Source organism: Pseudophryne corroboree, chromosome 7 (assembly GCF_028390025.1).
Source record: "Pseudophryne corroboree isolate aPseCor3 chromosome 7, aPseCor3.hap2, whole genome shotgun sequence".
Classification (NCBI taxonomy): domain Eukaryota; kingdom Metazoa; phylum Chordata; class Amphibia; order Anura; family Myobatrachidae; genus Pseudophryne; species Pseudophryne corroboree.
The window spans coordinates 483,258,468-483,280,828 of record NC_086450.1 but is presented as its reverse complement, the minus strand read 5'-3'; the positions used below and the strand labels follow the sequence as shown (position 1 = coordinate 483,280,828).

The window sequence follows — 22,361 nt, the reverse complement described above, 5'->3', positions numbered from 1 at the left end:
TCCCGGACGAGCCCCCACTTGAAAGGATTGCCCCTATATTCTTTAACCCTCGATGTGATGGCCTCTCAGACGTCTGTGAGTGTAAACCTTTAGCCACAAGGAACATGCACAACACAAGCAGTAAAGATTCACACTGTTTATTGTTCGTTTAACAAAAGTATATAAAAGAAAGGATTTAGGGCGTGTATATCCCAAGTCAATAACTAATTGGACAGAACACAAAAAGGGGCTAACATAACATGATTGGCTAGGAACTGCCGCAGTGGAAGGATATGCATATATGGCCAAGTTTGTATTTCAAATAGGGAGGTTGTTCACACGGTATAAAAAAGATAAGAGACAAGGACAGTAGCAAGGAATGTGCTGGAACATTAAGTTCTATAACACAAGCAATTCTATGACATTGAAGCAGAGACGAGCTTTAACCCTTTCAGCATTATACACAGGTGCAGCAGTATATACATGTGTGTATTATACACGGGTGCAACAGTATAAACTCGTGGAAATTTGGTGAAATTTGATCAGAGATGCGCGGAAAAGATAGACGTGGGGGGGGGGGGGGCCCATTACCTCACCTGCCATAAACTTTTTACTCGGACAAGGTTCCTTGCTGTGCTAATGACTGTCGATAAAAGTGCTGTCGACCTAATGACCTTATCCCCCTACCGGAGCTGATCATGCCGACTGCACACACTGTACAAGACCTGAGTTCACGTATGCGCACGGCCAAAAGTCTTGCAGTATGTCAGCAGCGGAGGGTGTTGCTTGGATATCTCTTCACATTCCCAGACTGCCTTCCCATAGGAAGGAATGGGGTTCCTAGAATCAATGCCATCTGAAAATGACGCTGGTTCCTGCAACCAAACTGCAGAAACTTTCACTTTTAACAGTTTCCCTAATATCAGGCATTGAAAGGGCCTGCTAAAGTCCATAGGAAGCATGGGGCCTGGGTGAGGTCCAGCTGAGGCAGCGGTCTAGGCAATGAAAGGGCCTGCTAAAGTCCATAGGAAGCATGGGGCCTGGGTGAGGTCCAGCTGAGGCAGCGGTCTAGGCAATGAAAGGGCCTGCTAAAATCCATAGGAAGCATGGGGCCTGGGTGAGGTCCAGCTGAGGCAGCGGTCTAGGCAATAAAATGGCCTGCTAAAGTCCATAGATAGCATAGGGCCTGGGTGAGGTCCAGCTGAGGCAGTGGTCTAGGCAATGAAAGGGCCTGCTAAAGTCCATAGGTAGCATGGGGCCTGGGTGAGGTCCAGCTGAGGCAGCGGTCTAGGTAATGAAAGGGCCTGCTAAAGTCCATAGGTAGCATGGGGCCTGGGTGAGGTCCAGGTGAGGCAGCGGTCTAGGCAATGAAAGGGCCTGCTAAAGTCCATAGGTAGCATGGGGCCTGGGTGAGGTCCATCTGAGGCAGCGGTCTAGGCAATGAAAGGGCCTGCTAAAGTCTATAGGTAGCATAGGGCCTGGGTGAGGTCCAGCTGAGGCAGCGGTCTAGGCAATGAAAGGGCCTGCTAAAGTCCAAAGGAAGCATGGTGCCTGGGTGAGGTCCAGCTGAGGCAGCGGTCTAGGCAATAAAAGGGCCTGCTAAAGTCCATAGATAGCATAGGGCCTGGGTGAGGTCCAGCTGAGGCAGTGGTCTAGGCAATGAAAGGGCCTGCTAAAGTCCATAGGTAGCATAGGGCCTGGGAAAGGTCCAGCTGAGGCAGCGGTCTAGGCAATGAAAGGGCCTGCTAAAGTCCATAGGTAGCATGGGGCCTGGGTGAGGTCCAGCTGAGGCAGCGGTCTAGGTAATGAAAGGGCCTGCTAAAGTCCATAGGTAGCATGGGGCCTGGGTGAGGTCCAGGTGAGGCAGCGGTCTATGCAATGAAAGGGCCTGCTAAAGTCCATAGGTAGCATGGGGCCTGGGGGAGGTCCAGCTGAGGCAGCGGTCTAGGCAATGAAAGGGCCTGCTAAAGTCCATAGGTAGCATGGGGCCTGGGTGAGATCCAGGTGAGGCAGCGGTCTAGGCAATGAAAGGGCCTGCTAAAGTCCATAGGTAACATGGAGCCTGGGTGAGGTTCAGCTGAGGCAGCGGTCTAGGCAATGAAAGGGCCTGCTAAAGTCCATAGGTAGCATGGGGCCTGGGTGAGGTCCAGGTGAGGCAGCGGTCTAGGCAATGAAAGGGCCTGCTAAAGTGCATAGGTAGCATGGGGCCTGGGGGAGGTCCAGCTGAGGCAGCGGTCTAGGCAATGAAAGGGCCTGCTAAAGTCCATAGGTAGCATGGGGCCTGGGTGAGGTCCAGGTGAGGCAGCGGTCTAGGCAATGAAAGGGCCTGCTAAAGTCCATAGGTAGCATGGAGCCTGGGTGAAGTCCAGCTGAGGCAGCGGTCTAGGCAATGAAAGGGCCTGCTAAAGTCCATAGGTAGCATGGGGCCTGGGTGAGGTCCAGGTGAGGCAGCGGTCTAGGCAATGAAAGGGCCTGCTAAAGTCCATAGGTAGCATGGTGCCTGGGTGAGATCCAGGTGAGGCAGCGGTCTAGGCAATGAAAGGGCCTGCTAAAGTCCATAGGTAGCATGGGGCCTGGGTGAGGTCCAGCTGAGGCAGCGGTCTAGGTAATGAAAGGGCCTGCTAAAGTCCATAGGTAGCATGGGGCCTGGGTGAGGTCCAGGTGAGGCAGCGGTCTAGGCAATGAAAGGGCCTGCTAAAGTTCATAGGTAGCATGGGGCCTGGGTGAGGTCCAGCTGAGGCAGCGGTCTAGGCAATGAAAGGGCCTGCTAAAGTCCATAGGTAGCATAGGGCCTGGGTGAGGTCCAGCAGAGGCAGCGGTCTAGGCAATGAAAGGGCCTGCTAAAGTCCATAGGAAGCATGGGGCCTGGGTGAGGTCCAGCTGAGGCAGCGGTCTAGGCAATAAAAGGGCCTGCTAAAGTCCATTGATAGCATAGGGCCTGGGTGAGGTCCAGCTGAGGCAGTGGTCTAGGCAATGAAAGGGCCTGCTAAAGTCCATAGGTAGCATAGGGCCTGGGTGAGGTCCAGCTGAGGCAGGGGTCTAGGCAATGAAAGGGCCTGCTAAAGTCCACAGGAAGCATGGGGCCTGGGTGAGTTCCAGCTGAGGCAGCGGTCTAGGCAATGAAAGGGCCTGCTAAAGTCCATAGGTAGCATGGGGCCTGGGTGAGGTCCAGCTGAGGCAGCGGTCTAGGTAATGAAAGGGCCTGCTAAAGTCCATAGGTAGCATGGGGCCTGGGTGAGGTCCAGGTGAGGCAGTGGTCTAGGCAATGAAAGGGCCTGCTAAAGTCCATAGGTAGCATGGGGCCTGGTTGAGGTCCAGCTGAGGTAGCGGTCTAGGTAATGAAAGGGCCTGCTAAAGTCCATAGGTAGCATGGGGCCTGGGTGAGGTCCAGGTGAGGCAGCTGTCTAGGCAATGAAAGGGCCTGCTAAAGTCCATAGGTAGCATGGGGCCTGGGTGAGGTCCAGCTGAGGCAGCGGTCTAGGCAATAAAAGGGCCTGCTAAAGTCCGTAGATAGCATAGGGCCTGGGTGAGGTCCAGCTGAGGCAGTGGTCTAGGCAATGAAAGGGCCTGCTAAAGTCTATAGGTAGCATAGGGCCTGGGTGAGGTCCAGCTGAGGCAGTGGTCTAGGCAATGAAAGGGCCTGCTAAAGTCCATAGGAAGCATGGGGCCTGGGTGAGGTCCAGCTGAGGCAGCGGTCTAAACAATGAAAGGGCCTGCTAAAGTCCATAGGAAGCATGGGGCCTGGGTGAGGTCCAGCTGAGGCAGCGGTCTAAGCAATGAAAGGGCCTGCTAAAGTCCATAGGTAGCATGGGGCCTGGGTGAGGTCCAGCTGAGGCAGCGGTCTAGGTTATGAAAGGGCCTGCTAAAGTCCATAGGTAGCATGGGGCCTGGGTGAGGTCCAGGTGAGGCAGCGGTCTAGGCAATGAAAGGGCCTGCTAAAGTCCATAGGAAGCATGGGGCCTGGGTTAGGTCCAGCTGAGGCAGCGGTCTAAGCAATGAAAGGGCCTGCTAAAGTCCATAGGAAGCATGGGGCCTTGGTGAGGTCCAGCTGAGGCAGCGGTCTAAGCAATGAAAGGGCCTGCTAAAGTCCATAGGTAGCATGGGGCCTGGGTGAGGTCCAGCTGAGGCAGCGGTCTAGGTAATGAAAGGGCCTGCTAAAGTCCATAGGTAGCATGGGGCCTGGATGAGGTCCAGGTGAGGCAGCGGTCTAGGCAATGAAAGGGCCTGCTAAAGTCCATAGGAAGCATAGGGCCTGGGTGAGGTCCAGCTGAGGCAGCGGTCTAAGCAATGAAAGGGCCTGCTAAAGTCCATAGGAAGCATGGGGCCTGGGTGAGGTCCAGCTGAGGCAGCGGTCTAGGCAATAAAAGGGCCTGCTAAAGTCCATAGGTAGCATGGGGCCTGGGTGAGGTCCAGCTGAGGCAGCGGTCTAGGTAATGAAAGGGCCTGCTAAAGTCCATAGGTAGCATGGGGCCTGGGTGAGGTCCAGGTGAGGCAGCGGTCTAGGTAATGAAAGGGCCTGCTAAAGTCCATAGGTAGCATGGGGCCTGGATGAGGTCCAGGTGAGGCAGCGGTCTAGGCAATGAAAGGGCCTGCTAAAGTCCATAGGAAGCATAGGGCCTGGGTGAGGTCCAGCTGAGGCAGCGGTCTAAGCAATGAAAGGGCCTGCTAAAGTCCATAGGAAGCATGGGGCCTGGGTGAGGTCCAGCTGAGGCAGCGGTCTAGGCAATGAAAGGGCCTGCTAAAGTCCATAGGAAGCATGGGGCCTGGGTTAGGTCCAGCTGAGGCAGCGGTCTAAGCAATGAAAGGGCCTGCTAAAGTCCATAGGTAGCATGGGGCCTGGGTGAGGTCCAGCTGAGGCAGCGGTCAAAGCAATGAAAGGGCCTGCTAAAGTCCATAGGTAGCATGGGGCCTGGGTGAGGTCCAGCTGAGGCAGCGGTCTAGGTAATGAAAGGGCCTGCTAAAGTCCATAGGTAGCATGGGGCCTGGATGAGGTCCAGGTGAGGCAGCGGTCTAGGCAATGAAAGGGCCTGCTAAAGTCCATAGGAAGCATAGGGCCTGGGTGAGGTCCAGCTGAGGCAGCGGTCTAAGCAATGAAAGGGCCTGCTAAAGTCCATAGGAAGCATGGGGCCTGGGTGAGGTCCAGCTGAGGCAGCGGTCTAAGCAATGAAAGGGCCTGCTAAAGTCCATAGGTAGCATGGGGCCTGGGTGAGGTCCAGCTGAGGCAGCGGTCTAGGTAATGAAAGGGCCTGCTAAAGTCCATAGGTAGCATGGGGCCTGGGTGAGGTCCAGGTGAGGCAGCGGTCTAGGCAATGAAAGGGTCAAAACAGCGCAAAGGCCACTAATAATGAACAAAAACATGTTATAATTAGCATTTCCTCATGCGTAACGGGGTATTAGTGATGATAAATATGCCCGACCAAAGACACAGAAGCACCTACAGTAAGTGTCCACCCTCAGTCCCACCCGCCGCTGCTCCTCCGTGCTCCAGCAAACCATATCATTAGTATATGTCATGTCGCCCACTGCTTGTTAACCCTTCCCACTCCATCATGAGGTCTAGTTACTAAGCCTTGGATGGCGATAAAGTGGACGGAGATAAAGTACCAGTCAATCAGCTCCTGACTGTCATTTTTCAAACCCAGCCTGTGACATGGCAGTTAGGAGCTGATTGGCTGGTACTATATCTTCATCCAAGGCTTAGACATAGACCCCCATGTGCTGCATAATAATAACAACGGTTCCCGTGTAACTCTTTCCAGCCAGTGAGCTAGAGCGGGGGTGGTGTAAAAGATCTACAGTATTTAGGTGAGAGAGTCAGTAGGTCACCACCATATGGCCGACGTACATTAGATCGACAGGTGCAAAAAGGTCAACAGGGTCAAATTGGCGACGCCGCAATAGTCAACACATAAATGGTCAACACAAGTTTTTTCAGTTTGGGGGTGAAATCTGGAATGTTTCATATGTGACCGCCATCAGTACAGACGTATACCCTCATGGGCTCCCATTGGGCGAGGTGGCTTGTTTTCTCGTCACAGGTCACTATTCCCACCGTGGGTAGTAAAACATGTAAAACCCCAAAAAAACATGTGTCGGAATTTTGTACCCTGTTGTCCTAATTCAAGTTCCCCATATGTTATATGAAAAATTGTTTGATGCTTTTGTTAGGGAATGTCACAAAGTAATATGGGGGATGTATTTATTAAGCCTTGGAGAGAGATAAAATGGAGAGAGATAAAGTAGCAGCCAATCAGCTCCTAACTGTCATGTCACAGGCTGTGTTTGAAAAATGACAGCTAGGAGCTGACTGGCTGGTGCTTTATCACCTTCCAATTTATCACTTCTCCAGGCTTAGTACATCTGTCCCAAAGTAGCAGCCAATCAGCTCCTATGTGCCATTTTTCAAACACAGGGGCAGATTTATTAAGCTCGGTGAAGTGATAAAGTGGAAGGTGATAAAGGACCAGCCAATCAGATTTTAACTTCCATGTCACAGGCTCGGTTTGAAAAATGACAGTTAGGAGCTGACTGGCCGGTCCTTTATCACCTTCCACTTTATCACTTCACCGAGCTTAATAAATCTGCCCCACAGTCTATAACATGGCAGGAGCTGATTGGCTGGTACTTTATCTCTCTCCCATGGTTTGCTGTGGTGTCCTCGAGGAATGGTGTACCGTGTTTGTGTTGGAGTGTTACGCAGCATCGGGGTAACCGGTGTAAGCGGTAATACTGTCATAGCGGCTGTATTCCCTACAGGGAAGCGTAACGTGATTGTAGTGGCCGATGACATGGAGCGCAGCTCAGCAGAGGAAAAGCAGCGGATTCTACATGAACAGCCCCAGATTCAGCAAATGGCTCGGGATCTCTTTCTATTCAATGAGGAGAACAAAAGAGAAGAAGATTCCCACATGAATAAGACTCTGCACGACATATTATATATCATTAATCACGCTTTCTTCCTACATATAGGTAAGTGACATCTTAACATTCATGTACAATATCCTGTGCACAGGGGGTCATTGCAAGTTGATCGCTAGCTGCTGTTGTTCGCTGCGTAGCGATCAGTTAAAAAAAAAGGCAAATCTGCTCATGCGCATCGTACGGGTACAAAGAGCATTGTGGTTTTGCACAGGTTCTGGCAACGCTTTGAGTCGCACTGGCGGTCGCTAGAAGATTGTCAGGAAATGTGAGTTTCTTGGTGGCAACTGACCATTTTCTGGGAGTGTTTGGAAAAACGCAGGCGTGGTCAGGCGTTTGCAGGGTGGGTATCTGGCGTCAATACCACGTCACTCGTCGCAGCAATCATCGCACAGAGTAAGTAACTACAGGGCTGGTCTTGTTGTGCACAAAATGTGTTTGCAGACGCTCTGCTGCACAGGCGTTCGCATTCCTGCTATGCTAAAATTCACTCCCCCGTTGGCGGCGACTATGCGTTTGCACGGCTGCTAAAAACGGCTAGCGAGTGATCAACTCGGAATGAGGGCCAATATCCTGTGCATCGTGTAGCTAAACACCAGGGGCCTGATTGTGAGTCTGACGCTAACCGAACACAATGCTGATATTTGTAGCACTGCACAAGCATCCGAGTCCCACTGCCACAAGTGACCCAATGGCTGCTACACAGGGATGCAGGGAGTGTGGAATTCAGTGGGTGTTACTGGGAGGTAATATTGGGGTGGCTAGTCAAACTCGGGCGTGGCGCTGAAAGCAGTTGCGTTTAAATGGGTGTGGTTCGTTTTATCGACAGTGTCTATGTCGACAATGTTTAGGTCGACCACTATAGGTCGACAGTCACTAGGTCGACATGGATGGAAGGTCAACAGGGTTTCTAGGTCGACATGTGCTAGGTCGACAGGTCTAAAGGTCGACATGAGGATTTTTTTTTTGATGTCGTTTTCTTCGTAAAGTGACCGGGATCCCAAATTAGTGCACCGCGTCCCCTCGCATGGCTCGCTTCGCTCACCATGCTTCGGGCATGGTGCCTTCGCTCCGCTACCGCTTCCCTCGGCACACTTTACCGTTCCAATCGTAGTCCACGTGGATCGTTGAGTATGGAAAAAAAAAAAATAATGTAAAAAACTCATGTCGACCTTTAGACCTGTCGAGCTAGCACATGTCGACCTAGAAACCCTGTCGACCTTCCATCCATGTCGACCTAGTGACTGTCGATCTATAGTGGTCGACCTAAACATTGTCGACCTAGACACTGTCGATCTTCAGACCGGATCCCGTTTAAATATGTAGAACCGCGCACATGAGAGGCCATGGGGGTCATTCCGAGTTGTTTGCTCGCAGCCGTTTTTCACAGCACAGCGAACAGGTTACTACGCGCATGCGTATGCACCGCAATGCGCAGGTGCGTCGTGCAGGTACAAAGCGGATCGTTGCTGGGCGATGAATTTAATGAAGAATCCATTCACAGTCTGGTCTTGTTTTACACAAAACTTTTTTGCATATCAGGTCTGCACAAATGATTGCAGCCTTGCTATGGAAAAAACCCACCCCCATAGGCGGTGTCTAGTTGATCGCACGGGCTACAAAAAGTTGCAGCGTGCGATAAACACGGAATGACCCCTCCTTGTCCAGATGAGGATTTGCCTCTGCCATAGGGCTGTAACGCTTTCTGATGATGCGTCTGATGGTGCATTTAAAGACACACCGAGGCGGATTTACAGTGCTGCTAGAGGGCGTCTCACTATGGACACAATCAGCCACAGCATTAGCATAAGAACTCAGAATCAGGACCATTGGCCCTCATTCCGAGTTGTTCGCTCGCAAGCTGCTTTTAGCAGCTTTGCACACGCTAAGCCGCCGCCTACTGGGAGTGAATCTTAGCTTATCAAAATTGCGAACGAAAGATTCGCAATATTGCGAAAAGACTTCTCTGTGCAGTTTCTGAGTAGCTCCAGACTTACTCGGCATCTGCGATCAGTTCAGTGCTTGTCGTTCCTGGTTTGACGTCACAAACACACCCAGCGTTCGCCCAGACACTCCTCCGTTTCTCCAGCCACTCCCGCGTTTTTCCCAGAAACGGTAGCGTTTTTTCCCACACGCCCATAAAACGGCCTGTTTCCGCCCAGAAACACCCACTTCCTGTCAATCACACTCCGATCGCCTGAACGAAGAAAAAAGCCGTGAGTAAAATACCTAACTGCATAGCAAATTTACTTGGCGCAGTCGCAGTGCGAACATTGCGCATGCGCACTAAGCGGAAAATCGCTGCGATGCGAAAAAATTTAACGAGCGAACAACTCGGAATGACCCCCACGGTGTTTTTCGGTGAGGAACCATTAGGATGATGGATGCTGCTTAGCCCAACAGCCACATATACTGTAGCTCTAACGTGATGGCGTCACAAGAACTGATTCTCACTCCAGGGTCATTACTAATGCTGCTCCAGGTCTGGGAACGTGCTGTGCTCGTTCTCGTATCCTTGTCTTAGCACTTGTTACATTATGTGGTCAGCAGAAAAGACTGGGATAGTTCCAGCGCATTCACTTGAATTTTTTTATGATAAATTGTAAATAAAGTATTTGGCCTGATTGGGAGTCACATGCAGTGACAATGGAGCTCATTCCGAGTTGATCGCTAGCTGCTGATGTTCGCAGCCCAGCGATCAGGCAGAAAATCAGCATTTGTGCGACGTACGGGTACAAAGCCGTTTGTGGTTTTGCACAGGTTCTAGCAAAGTTTTCCTTCGCACTGGTGGCCGCAAGAAGATTGACAGGAAGGGGGTGTTTCTGGGTGTCAACTGACCGTTTTCAGGGAGTGTTTGGAAAAATGCAGGTGTGTCTGAGAAAACGCAGGCGTGGCTGGGCGTTCGCTGGGCGGGTGTATCACGTCAAATCCGGACACGAATTGGCTGAAGTGATCGCAAGCACTGAGTAGGTTCAGAGCTACTCTGAAACTGCACAAACTGATTTTGCACAGCTCGGCTGCACAAGCGTTCGCACTTCTGCTGAGCTAAGAGGGCGGCGGCATAGTGTTTGCACGGCTGCTAAAAACTGCTAGCGAGCGATCAACTCGGAATGACCCCAAAGTTCACTTCTGCTCACAAGCTCAGCTCTGTTCTCTCCTGCTCACTCCTGCTTGCTATTGATCCCTCTTGTTTGCAGCTGCTCCCACCTGCTCTTTCATGAGCCCTACCACTCCCTCCTGTTCTTTCCTGGTCTCTTCTACTCTCTCCTGCTCGCTACTACTCCTTTATGCTTCCCCTGCTCGCTTTTGCTCCCTACTATTCCCTCCTGCGCTCTCCAGATCCCTCCTGCTCCCTACTATTCTCCATATCTATACTGCTTTCTCCAGATCCCTCCTGCTCGCACCTGCTCGCTCTTGCTCCCTACTATTCCCTCCTGCTCTCTCCAGATCCTACCTGCTCCTCACTATTCCCTCCTGCTCTATCCAGATCCCAACTGCTCCCTACTATTCTCTCCAGATCCCACCTGCTCGAACCAGCTCCCTATTTTTCCATCCTGTTCTCTCCAGATCCTTCCTGCTCTCCTGCTCCCTACTATTCCATCCTACTCTCTACTATTCCCTCCTGCTCTCTCCCCATCCCACATGCTCCCTACTATTCCATCCTGCTCTCTCCAGATCCCTCCTGCTCACTTCTGCTACATACTATTTCCTTCTGCTCTCTCCAGATCCCTCCTGCTCCCTACTATTCTATCCTGCTCTCTCCTGTTCCTTAATACTCCATCCTGCTCTCTCCAGATCTCTCCTGCTACCTACTATTCCATCCTGCTCTCTCCAGATCCCACGTGCTCCATACGATTCTCTCCAGATCACACCTGCTGGATCCAGCTCCCTACTATTCCCTCCTGCACTCTATACAGATCCTTCCTGCTCGCTCCTGCTCTCTCATATTCCATTCTAGTCACTCCAGATCCCTCCTGCTCTCTCCTGCTCCCTACTATTCCCTCCTGCTCTCTCCAGATCCTTCCTGCTTGCTCCAGCTCCCTACTATACCACCCTGCTCTCTCCAGATCCCACCTGCTCCCTATTATTCCCACCTGCTCCCTACTATTCCCTCCTGCTCTCTCCAGATCCTAACTGCTCCCAACTATTCTCTCCAGATCCTTCCTGCTCACTCCAGCTCCCTATTATTCCATTCTGCTCTCTCCAGATCCCACCTGCTCCCTACTATTCCCTCCTGCTCTCTCCAGATCCCACCTGCTGCCTACTATTCCCTCCTGCTATCTCCAGATCCCACCTGCTCGATCCAGCTCCCTACTATTCCATCCTTCTCTCTCCAGATCCCTCCTGCTCCGTACTATTCCATCCTGCGCTCTCCAGATCCCTCCTGCTCCCTACTATTCCTTCCTGCTCTCTCCAGATCCCACCTGCTCCCAACTATTGCATCCTGCTCTCTCCAGATCCCTCCTGCTCACTCCTGATCCCTACTATTCTATCTTACTATCTCTAGATCCCACCTGCTCCCTACTTTTCCATCCTGCTCTCTCCAGATCTTTCCTGCTCCCTACTGTTCTCTCCAGATCCCACCTGCCTAATCCAGCTCCCTACTATACCCTCCTGGTATCTACAGATCCCACCTGCTTGCTCCCGCAACCTACTATTCCATCCTGCTCACTCCTGCTCCCTACTATTGCCTCCTGCTCCCAGCTAATCCATCCTGCTCTCTACAGATCCCACCTGATCCCTACTATTCTCTCCAGATCCCACCTGCTCGATCCAGCTCCCTACTTTTCCTTCCAGCTCTCTCCAGATCCTTCATGCTCGCTCCTGCTCCCTACTATTCCCTCCTGCACTCTACAGATCCTTTCTGTTCCCTCCTGCTCCCTACTATACTTTACTGTGCTCACCAGATCCCTCCTGTACCCTACTATTCCCTCCTCCTCTCTTTAGATCCCACCTGCTCCCTACTATTCTTTCCAGATCCAACCTGCTTGCTCTTGCTCCCTACTATTCCCTCCTGCTCTCTCCAGATCCCTCCTGCTCTCTCCAGATCCCTCCTGCTCCCTGCTAATCCATCCTGCTCTCTCCAGATCCCACCTGCTCCCTACTATTCTCTCCAGATCCCACCTGCTTGATCCAGCTCCCTACTTTTCCTTCCAGCTCTCTCCAGATCCTTCATGCTCGCTCCTGCTCCCTACTATTCCCTCCTGCACTCTACAGATCCATTCTGTTCCCTCCTGCTCCCTACTATACTTTACTGTGCTCACCAGATCCCTCCTGTACCCTACTATTCCCTCCTCCTCTCTTTAGATCCCACCTGCTCCCTACTATTCTTTCCAGATCCAACCTGCTTGCTCTTGCTCCCTACTATTCCCTCCTGCTCTCTCCAGATCCCTCCTGCTCTCTCCAGATCCCTCCTGCTCCCTGCTAATCCATCCTGCTATCTCCAGATCCCACCTGCTCCCTACTATTCTCTCCAGATCCCACCTGCTTGATCCAGCTCCCTACTTTTCCTTCCAGCTCTCTCCAGATCCTTCATGCTCGCTCCTGCTCCCTACTATTCCCTCCTGCACTCTACAGATCCTTCCTGTTCCCTCCTGCTCCCTACTATTCTATACTGTGCCCTCCAGATCTCTCCTGTACCCTACTATTCCCTCCTCCTCTCTTCAGATCCCACCTGCTCCCTGCTATTCTTTCCAGATCCAACCTGCTCGCTCCTGCTCACTACTATTCCCTCCTGCACTCTACAGATCCAACCTGCTCGCTCCTGCTCCCTACTATTGACTCCTGCACTCTCCAGATCCCTCCTGCTCCTTACTTTTCCCTCCTGAACTCTACAGATCTAACCTGCTCGCTCCTGCTACCTACTATTTCCTCCTGCACTCTACAGATCCTTCCTGCTCGCTATTGCTCCCTACTATTCCCTACTGCACTCTACAGATCCAACATGCTCGCTCCTGCTCCCTACTAATCCCTCCTGCACTCTACAGATCCTTCCTGCTTGCTGTTGCTCCCTACTAGTCCCTCCTGCACTCTACAGATCCAACCTGCTCTCTCCTGCTCCCTACTATTCCCTCCTGCACTCTACAGATCCTTCCTGCTCGCTATTGCTCCCTACTATTCCCTCCTGCACTCTACAGATCCTTCCTGCTCGCTCCTGCTCCCTACTATTCCCTCCTGCACTCTACAGATCCAACATGCTCGCTCCTGCTCCCTACTATTCCCTCCTGCACTCTACAGATCCTTCCTGCTTGCTCCTGCTCCCTACTATTCCCTCCTGCACTCTACAGATCCTTCCTGCTCGCTTTTGCTCCCTACTATTCCCTCCTGCACTCTACAGATCCTTCCTGCTCGCTTTTGCTCCCTACTATTCCCTCCTGCACTCTACAGATCCAACATGCTCGCTCCTGCTCCCTACTATTCCCTCCTGCACTCTACAGATCCTTCCTGCTTGCTGTTGCTCCCTACTAGTCCCTCCTGCACTCTACAGATCCAACCTGCTCTCTCCTGCTCCCTACTATTCCCTCCTGCACTCTACAGATCCTTCCTGCTCGCTATTGCTCCCTACTATTCCCTCCTGCACTCTACAGATCCTTCCTGCTCGCTCCTGCTCCCTACTATTCCCTCCTGCACTCTACAGATCCAACATGCTCGCTCCTGCTCCCTACTATTCCCTCCTGCACTCTACAGATCCTTCCTGCTTGCTCCTGCTCCCTACTATTCCCTCCTGCACTCTACAGATCCTTCCTGCTCGCTCCTGCTCCCTACTATTCCCTCCTGCACTCTACAGATCCAACATGCTCGCTCCTGCTCCCTACTATTCCCTCCTGCACTCTACAGATCCTTCCTGCTCGCTATTGCTCCCTACTAGTCCCTCCTGCACTCTACAGATCCTTCCTGCTCGCTATTGCTCCCTACTATTCCCTCCTGCACTCTACAGATCCTTCCTGCTCGCTATTGCTCCCTACTATTCCCTCCTGCACTCTACAGATCCTTCCTGCTCGCTCCTGCTTGCTACTATTCCCTCCTGCACTCTACAGATCCAACATGCTCGCTCCTGCTCCCTACTATTCCCTCCTGCACTCTACAGATCCTTCCTGCTTGCTCCTGCTCCCTACTATTCCCTCCTGCACTCTACAGATCCTTCCTGCTCGCTCCTGCTCCCTACTATTCCCTCCTGCACTCTACAGATCCAACATGCTCGCTCCTGCTCCCTACTATTCCCTCCTGCACTCTACAGATCCTTCCTGCTTGCTGTTGCTCCCTACTAGTCCCTCCTGCACTCTACAGATCCAACCTGCTCTCTCCTGCTCCCTACTATTCCCTCCTGCACTCTACAGATCCTTCCTGCTCGCTATTGCTCCCTACTATTCCCTCCTGCACTCTACAGATCCTTCCTGCTCGCACCTGCTCCCTACTATTCCCTCCTGCACTCTACAGATCCAACATGCTCGCTCCTGCTCCCTACTATTCCCTCCTGCACTCTACAGATCCTTCCTGCTTGCTCCTGCTCCCTACTATTCCCTCCTGCACTCTACAGATCCTTCCTGCTCGCTCCTGCTCCCTACTATTCCCTCCTGCACTCTACAGATCCAACATGCTCGCTCCTGCTCCCTACTATTCCCTCCTGCACTCTACAGATCCTTCCTGCTCGCTATTGCTCCCTACTAGTCCCTCCTGCACTCTACAGATCCTTCCTGCTCGCTATTGCTCCCTACTATTCCCTCCTGCATTCTACAGATCCTTCCTGCTCACTCCTGCTCCCTACTATTTCCTCCTGCGCTATACAGATCCTTCCTGCTCCTTACTTTTCCCTCCTGCTATTGCCAGATCCCACCTGCTCCCTACTATTCCATCCTGCTCTCTCCAGATCCCTCATGCTTGCAGCTTGTCATTGGTGAACCTGTTACTGTTTCCATGGTGTGTGCACGATGGGGCAATGTAACAAGAACAGAGTTGTATAATACCACATAACGGGGTATATTTACTAAGGTCCCGATTTTGACCGAGATGCCGTTTTTTCTTCAAAGTGTCATCTCGGTAATTTACTAAGCAAAAATCACGGCAGTGATGAGGGCATTCGTAATATTTTGGAAGTCCTAGGAAAAAATCACGAATCAATACACCATCGGTCAAATACGCCTGCAATTTGCTAGAAATCAGGAATTTACTAAAAAGTGCAAAACACAAACACTGCCGACAATAGCCAAACACTGCCGTGATAAAATACAAATCGTGAAAAAGTGCTAAAAAAAAACAGACCTGCTTTTTTATCCCGTGTTTGTATAGGCATGCACGGATCCATGAGATCCGTGCATGTTTTTCAGTGGGAAGGGGGGGGAAATGTTATAAATTTTCTGAAAAAAAATTGCGTGGGGTCCCCCCTCCTAAGACAAACCAGCCTCGGGCTCTTTGAGCCGATCCTGGTTGCAGAAATATGGGGAAAAAATGGACAGTGGTTCCCCCATATTTAAGCAACCAGCATCGGGCTCTGCGCCTGGTCCTGGTTCCAAAAATACGGGGGACAAAAAGAGTAGGGGTCCCCCGTATTTTTGAAACCAGCACCGGGCTCCACTAGCTGGACAGATAATGCCACAGCCGGGGGTCACTTTTATACAGTGCCTTGCGGCCGTGGCATCAAATATCCAACTAGTCACCCCTGGCCGGGGTACCCTGGGGTAGTGGGGACCCCTTCAATCAAGGGGTCCCCCCCCCAGCCACCCAAGGGCCAGGGGTGAAGCCCGAGGCTGTCCCCCCCATCCAATGGGCTGCGGATGGGGGGCTGATAGCCTTTGTGATAAGTGTTTGATATTGTTTTTAGTAGCAGTACTACAAGGCCCAGCAAGCCTCCCCCGCAAGCTGGTACTTGGAGAACCACAAGTACCAGCATGCGGCGGAAAAATGGGCCGCTGGTACCTGTAGTACTACTACTAAAAAAATACCACAATAAAGACATTACACACTCACCTTGACAGTATAACTTTAATACATCCATCCACACCTCCATATACACATACTTACCTTATGTTCCCACGCAGGTCGGTCCTCTTCTCCAGTAGAATCCATGGTGTACCTGTGGAAAAAATTATACTCACATAATCCATGGCTGAAGGCTCCTCGGTAACTCCTTTTGTAATCCACGTACTTGAAAAAATAAAAAAACGGATACCCGACCACGAACTGAAAGGGGACCCATGTTTTCACATGGGCCCCCTTTCCCCGAATGCCAGAAACCCACTCTGACTGATGTCTAAGTGGGTTTCTTCAGCCAATCAGGGAGCGCCACGTTGTGGCACCCTCCTTATCGGCTGTGTGCTCCTGTACTGTCTGACAGGCGGCACACGGCAGTGTTACAATGTAGCGCCTATGCGCTCCATTGTAACCAATGGTGGGAACTTTCTGCTCAGCGGTGAGGTCACTTTCGGTCAACCGCTGACCTGAAAGTTCCCACCATTGGTTACAATGGAGCGCATAGGCGCTACATTGTAACACTGCCGTGTGCCGCCTGTCAGACAGTACAGGAGCACACAGCCGATCAGGAGGGTGCTACAACGTGGCGCTCCCTGATTGGCTGAAGAAACCCACTTAGACAGAAGTCAAAGTGGGTTTCTGGCATTCGGGGAAAGGGGTCCCATGTGAAAACATGGGGCCCCTTTCAGTGCGAGGTCGGGTCTGCGTTTTTTTATTTTTTTCAAGTACGTGGATTACAATTGGATTATCCGAGGAGCCATCTACACAGGATTTGGTGAGTATAATTTTTTCAACAGGTACACCATGGATTCTACTGGAGAAGAGGACCGACCTGCGTGTGAACATAAGGTAAGTATGTGTATATGTTTGTGTGGATGGATGTATTAAAACTTTACTTTCAAGGTGTGTGTGTTTTGTCTTTTTTGGGGTATTTTTTTAGTAGTAGTTCTACAGGTATCAGCGGCCCAGTTTTTCCGCCGCATGCTGGTACTTGTGGTTCTCCAAGTACCAGCTTGCGGGGGAGGCTTGCTGGGACTTGTAGTACTGCTACTAAAAACAATATTCATTACTTCAAACAAAGGCTATCAGCCCCCCATCCGCAGCCCATTGGATGGGGGGGGACAGCCTCGGGCTTCACCCCTGGCCCTTGGGTGGCTGGGGGGACACCCCTTGATTGAAGGGGTTCCCACTCCCCCAGGGTACCCCGGCCAGGGGTGACTAGTTGGATATTTGATGCCACGGCCGCAAGGCACTGTATAAAAGTGACCCCCGGCTGTGGCATTATCTGTCCAGCTAGTGGAGCCCGGTGCTGGTTTCAAAAATACGGGGGACCCCTACTCTTTTTGTCCCCCGTATTTTTGGAAACAGGACCAGGCGCAGAGCCCGATGCTGGTTGCTTAAATATGGGGGAACCCCTGTCCATTTTTTCCCCATATTTCTGCAACCAGGATCGGCTCAAAGAGCCCGAGGCTGGTTTGGCTTAGAAGGGGGGACCCCACGCAATTTTTTTTTTAACATTTAAACTATTTTTTATTTTTTAACAAGGTGCACAATGAAGCCCAGCACGGATCTCTCAGATCCGGCTGAGATTCATTGTATTAAAGTCGGCAGTGTTTTACAATTCACTCACGTAAAACACTGCCAAAAAAAACGAATGACATCGACATCGGAAAACCCGAAAATGCAGAATACGGCAGCTTAGTAAATTAGTCGTAATCAATTCAAAAAGTTGCAATTTTACACTTTCGATGTCATTCGTGATTGAACTTTGACCTCAAACGGGAAAATACGAATCTTAGTAAATTTACCCCAACGTGTCTTACATTGATATCACACATTTCCTTCTGATCTGCAGAGTCACACAAGCAGGATGAGATTCCTATATTGGTGAGTTGGAGACACATTTTTCACTTGTGTATGTCTAACTACAGTATCATTTCAGGAATATCCATAATTATGTACAGTAATGTGTATATGAGTACCACTGCTATACCTGTTGTCTGTATGTAGAAATAGTGACTAGTGATGTCATCAACTAATATATAATATATGTGACCAGTGAATGTCCAGTATATATTCAGTGATGTCACCACCTAATATACAGTACGTACACAGTGATGTCATCACTTATCATACATATATACTCAGTGATGACTCCCTATATACAGTACGTAGTGATGTCAAACCTAATATACATTCAGTGATGTCACCACCTAATATTTATATCCTCAGTGAGTAGATTTTGGTATTAAAGAATAAAGTACATAAATATAAACTTTAATACTTGGACGGAGATATCAATCATCCAGTGAATACTTTATTTTGGGCACTGTAACAAGTGACCGGTATATAAGACAATCTCCGTATAGGCTCCTATACCGTCCCGTGTGCCCTGTTATTACACTATATCATTAGAAGGAGCTTCTATCCTGGAAATTATTCACTCCAAGATGAAAACAATAATGACATTACATAGGACATTTATGTCTGTAGGAGAGATATACTGTAATATATACTGTAATATATTGTATATAGACACCCATCAATATAATGTATACATGAACCAGTAACATAAATATATGTAAAATGTCCTGAAAAGTATATCCACCTATATTCTAGTTCCCAGGAATCACTGTGTCTGTCCGCACGGTGTCCACAGCTGGAGAGGAGGTGATCATGTCTCCGCCTGCACACGCGTGTATCATGTCAGGGGGCACCGGTTACAGTAAATTCTGCCTCGGTGATGAGGACAGAAGGATGATGTCACTGAGGCACAGTCATAGGGGTAAATTTACTAAGATTGGAGTTCTATTTAAGATGGGATGTTGCCCATAGCAACCAATCACATTCTACTTCTTATTTATCTAGCACCTTCTAGACGATAATGCCTGGAATTTCATTGGTTGTCATGGGCAACATCCCATCTTAAATAGAACTCCCATCCTTGTAAATTTACCCCATACAGCGTGTTATACAGTCTTACTGACGTATCGGGCATTTCACTCCTCCATAATCACATGACATTTACACTTTTATTATTGTGTTTTATAGACTCCGTTGGCTGTGCGCATACTTCAGCATATTGCTCATGTGACTGAGCACACTGTCAGGTAAGTAAGAGGTGCACAGTGTGATATATAGCTGCCATATGTATAGCCAGGCTGTGTATGGAATCAGTAAGAAGCTGAAACTATTCAATATTCTTATATCCGATAGCTGACAGATGCATAGACCACACAATGGGGGAAATTCAGACCTGATCGCTCACTAGGGGTTTTTTGCACTGCTGCTAACAGATAGTTGGCGCCTACAAGGGGAGTGTATTTTCACTTTGCAAGGGTGCGATCGCGTGTGCAGCCGAGCTGTACAAACAGATCTTGTGCAGAGTCTGCGCAGCCCAGAACTTACTCACCCTCTGTGATCACATCAGCCTGTCCGGGACTGAAATTGACGTCAGACACCCGCCCTACAAACGCTTGGACATGCCTACGTTTTTCCAACCACTCCCTGTAAACAGTCAGTTGATACCCACAAACGCCCTCTTCCTGTCAATCTCCTTGCAATTGGCTGTGCGAATGGATTCTTCACACAAACCCATCGCTGAGCGGCGATCCGCTTTGTACCTGTGCGACGCGCCTGCGCATTGCGGTGCATACGCATGCGCAGTTCTGACCTGATCACAGCGCTGCAAAAAACGGCAGATGTAACATGTGCAGAGAGAGTTAGATTTGGGTGGGTATATTGTTTCTGTGCAGGGTAAATACTGGCTGCTTTATTTTTACACTGCAATTTAGATTTCAGTTTGAAAACACCCTACCCTAATCTAACTCTCTCTGCACATGTTACATATGCACCCCTGCAGTGCACATGGTTTTGCCCAAATGCTAACAAACTTGCAGCTACGATCAGGTCTGAATTACCCCCTAAGAGGTGCCCTGCTGCCATAGGGGAATGCACAGCTCCATAACTCGGGACCTAGGCCCGGTGAAAAAGATACATAGTATTTCTTCACTGTGTCAGGGGATCCATCTACTAACTTCCGTTACATGAAGAGATCCTCAGGCTTTATACCTGGGGCAGCTGTTTGGCATCGATAATATGCCCAATATATATCTCTATAATACAGTGTATATTAAAGTCTTTGGCATCATTTTCTGCTAAAGATATATAGGTCCCATTAGTCCGAGCTGCCAGAGGACACACAGGGAAGTGAGCATCTTTACTTAGCACAATTTCAGTGTCCTTGTGTCCAGAGGCCACACAATATATCCCCACCCAAATGTAATATTGTGCAAGAATGAGTCTTGATGGCTATAAAGTAACACAACGAGATAATGGATTCATCTATGGTTAGCTACCACATACATGTAAGACGTTAGTGCATTCTTGGGTGTTAACATTGGATTCTTCACAAAAAATCTGTCTCTAACCCAAGTTAATGGCTCAGTATGTGCCGAGTGGAAATAATGTTTCCTTTTTGTGTTTAAGATTTCTGGAAATGCTTTACAATCTGTTTTTCAGGCCTATTGCGGAGCGTTTGCAGATCCTCCAGTGACGGAGTGCGTTGCGTTGGACGAGTTTATACCATTCAGCATTACGGACCAAGAAAACCACGTTATTCACTGGACCGATGCCTGCTTTACCTGCCCTGGACTGATCAGTGGTTTATCACTCCCAGAACAATGCTTTATATATATACCTTCACGTATATTGGACCTGATTCAGTAAGGATTGCAAATTCTGGTAAGTAGCAGAATTTGCAATCCTTTCGATCGCATGCTGGGGGCCGCCCATCTTGCTATCACCCCCCTTTCCTGCCCTGATCGGCGCTGTCCCGATCACACCCACGCCACGCCCCTCGTTCTTGCTGTCATGCTTTCGTTGCCCAGTCGCCGCCACCGCAAAGCTCCGTCTCCACCTTGGAAACTGAGTATTGCCGCCCTTCTCCCACGGGGGCCCTGCGTATGCGCCCATGGGGAAATTGTAAAATTCCGGTTGGATCACTATTTGCGATCCAACTTGAATTAGCCCCATTATGTGTCGCTAGGTCCCAGGCAGTATAATAAATCCCCTGTAATTCTATGTATCTGAGGGGTTTGTGACAAGAAATCATTATTTGGAAATTGTAAAGACGCATTCTAAGAACCAGGGAAAGGATGTAATGTGCCAGTGGGTTATTAATGAAATGATTTACTGTGGGCAATACAGTAACCTGTGCGGTGTCTGTACCATAAACCATATAACGTGGAGGGTGTCACTGTATGAACAATGTGGGTCATTCCGAGTTGATCACTAGCTGAAAATGTTCGCTGCGCTGCGATTAAGTAAAAAACCGGCACTTATGCGTGCGACGTACTTTCACAATGGCCGATGTTTTTTCACACAAGGTCTAGCGAAGCTTTTCAGTCGCACTGCTGGCCGCAGAGTGATTGACAGGAAGAGGGCGTTTCTGGGTGTCAACTGACCGTTTTCAGGGAGTGGTCGAAAAAAACGCAGGCATGCCAGGAAAATCGCAGGCGTGTCTGCGCGAACGCAGGGCGTGTTTGTGACGTCAAATCCGGAACTGAACGGTCTGAAGTGATTGCAAGCGCGGAGTAGGTCTGAAGCTACTCAGAAATTGCACAATAATTTTTTGTAGCCGCTCTGCGATCCTTTCGTTCGCACTTCTGCTAAGCTAAAATACACTGCCAGAGGGTGGCGGCTTAGCGATTGCACGACTGCTTAAAACTGCTAGCGAGCGATCAACACGGAATGACCCCCAGTAAACCTTGATTTAGCCATGACATTTTTGTTTTGTTTTTTGTGTGTTAGGATTATTTAGAAACTTCAGATGCGTCCTCATACACCTACAGTAGCCGCAATATGTCATGTGGTGCAAACACCGCGTGCAGCAGAGACGAGAGGTCACTCACAGCACTGTACAGACGCCGGACTGCATTGCTAATGAATATTCTTATACAATATGTACAAGTTCAGTAACTTTATATAATAGCAAAAGGAACCAATAAATCATCAAAACTACAAACATTCTGGCAGGTGTGAGTTCTTTTTATTTTTTATTTTAAAAAATATATATTTTTGTTGAATTTTCAGCAGTTTTCAAAAAAGGAAGAGATGCGATTGTACAATACAGTAGGTAGATACAGAGTCATCATCTAGAAAGAAGTCCATGTTACATTTTATAACAATGTTAACACACAGATTTTTAAAGATAAGGGTAAACAACGTACATTGGCAATTAAATCATTAGAAATCAGGATGATGAGGATAGTAATTATGGAATATGCTCATCAAGGTTCATTGATCCAGAGAAAACACTGCAGGACCAAACCATGTGCAATTCTAGAATCAATAAGAGAACACAGAAAAAGAATATTGGGAGGGGGAGATGGGGGCAGGCGAAGGGAAATACGGAAGGGGGGTGAGGTAGTAAAACATAAAGGACTGAGGTTCAGATGAATAAGCATATGCATTACATCGCCAGTGTGTAATGTAGC

The 22,361-nt window shown here is 49.6% G+C and overlaps 1 protein-coding gene across 9 annotated transcripts in view; it reads left to right on the top strand.

The window, feature by feature from the left end:
* Positions 1-21,889, top strand: part of LOC134945649 (uncharacterized) — a 77,559-nt gene extending 55,670 nt beyond the window's left edge. For 7 of the 9 annotated variants that reach the window (XM_063935087.1, XM_063935086.1, XM_063935085.1 and 4 more), the window contains exons 9-12: positions 6,718-6,948; positions 17,720-17,751; positions 18,916-18,974; positions 20,386-21,889. In XM_063935087.1, coding sequence (XP_063791157.1) covers positions 6,718-6,948; positions 17,720-17,751; positions 18,916-18,974; positions 20,386-20,419 — 356 coding nt within the window. In that variant the 3' untranslated portion in view covers positions 20,420-21,889. The remainder of the gene's footprint in view (positions 1-6,717; positions 6,949-17,719; positions 17,752-18,915; positions 18,975-20,385) is intronic. The other 2 variants (XR_010182138.1, XM_063935081.1) reach the window with 2 other exon arrangements.
* Positions 21,890-22,361: the final 472 nt, after the last annotated feature.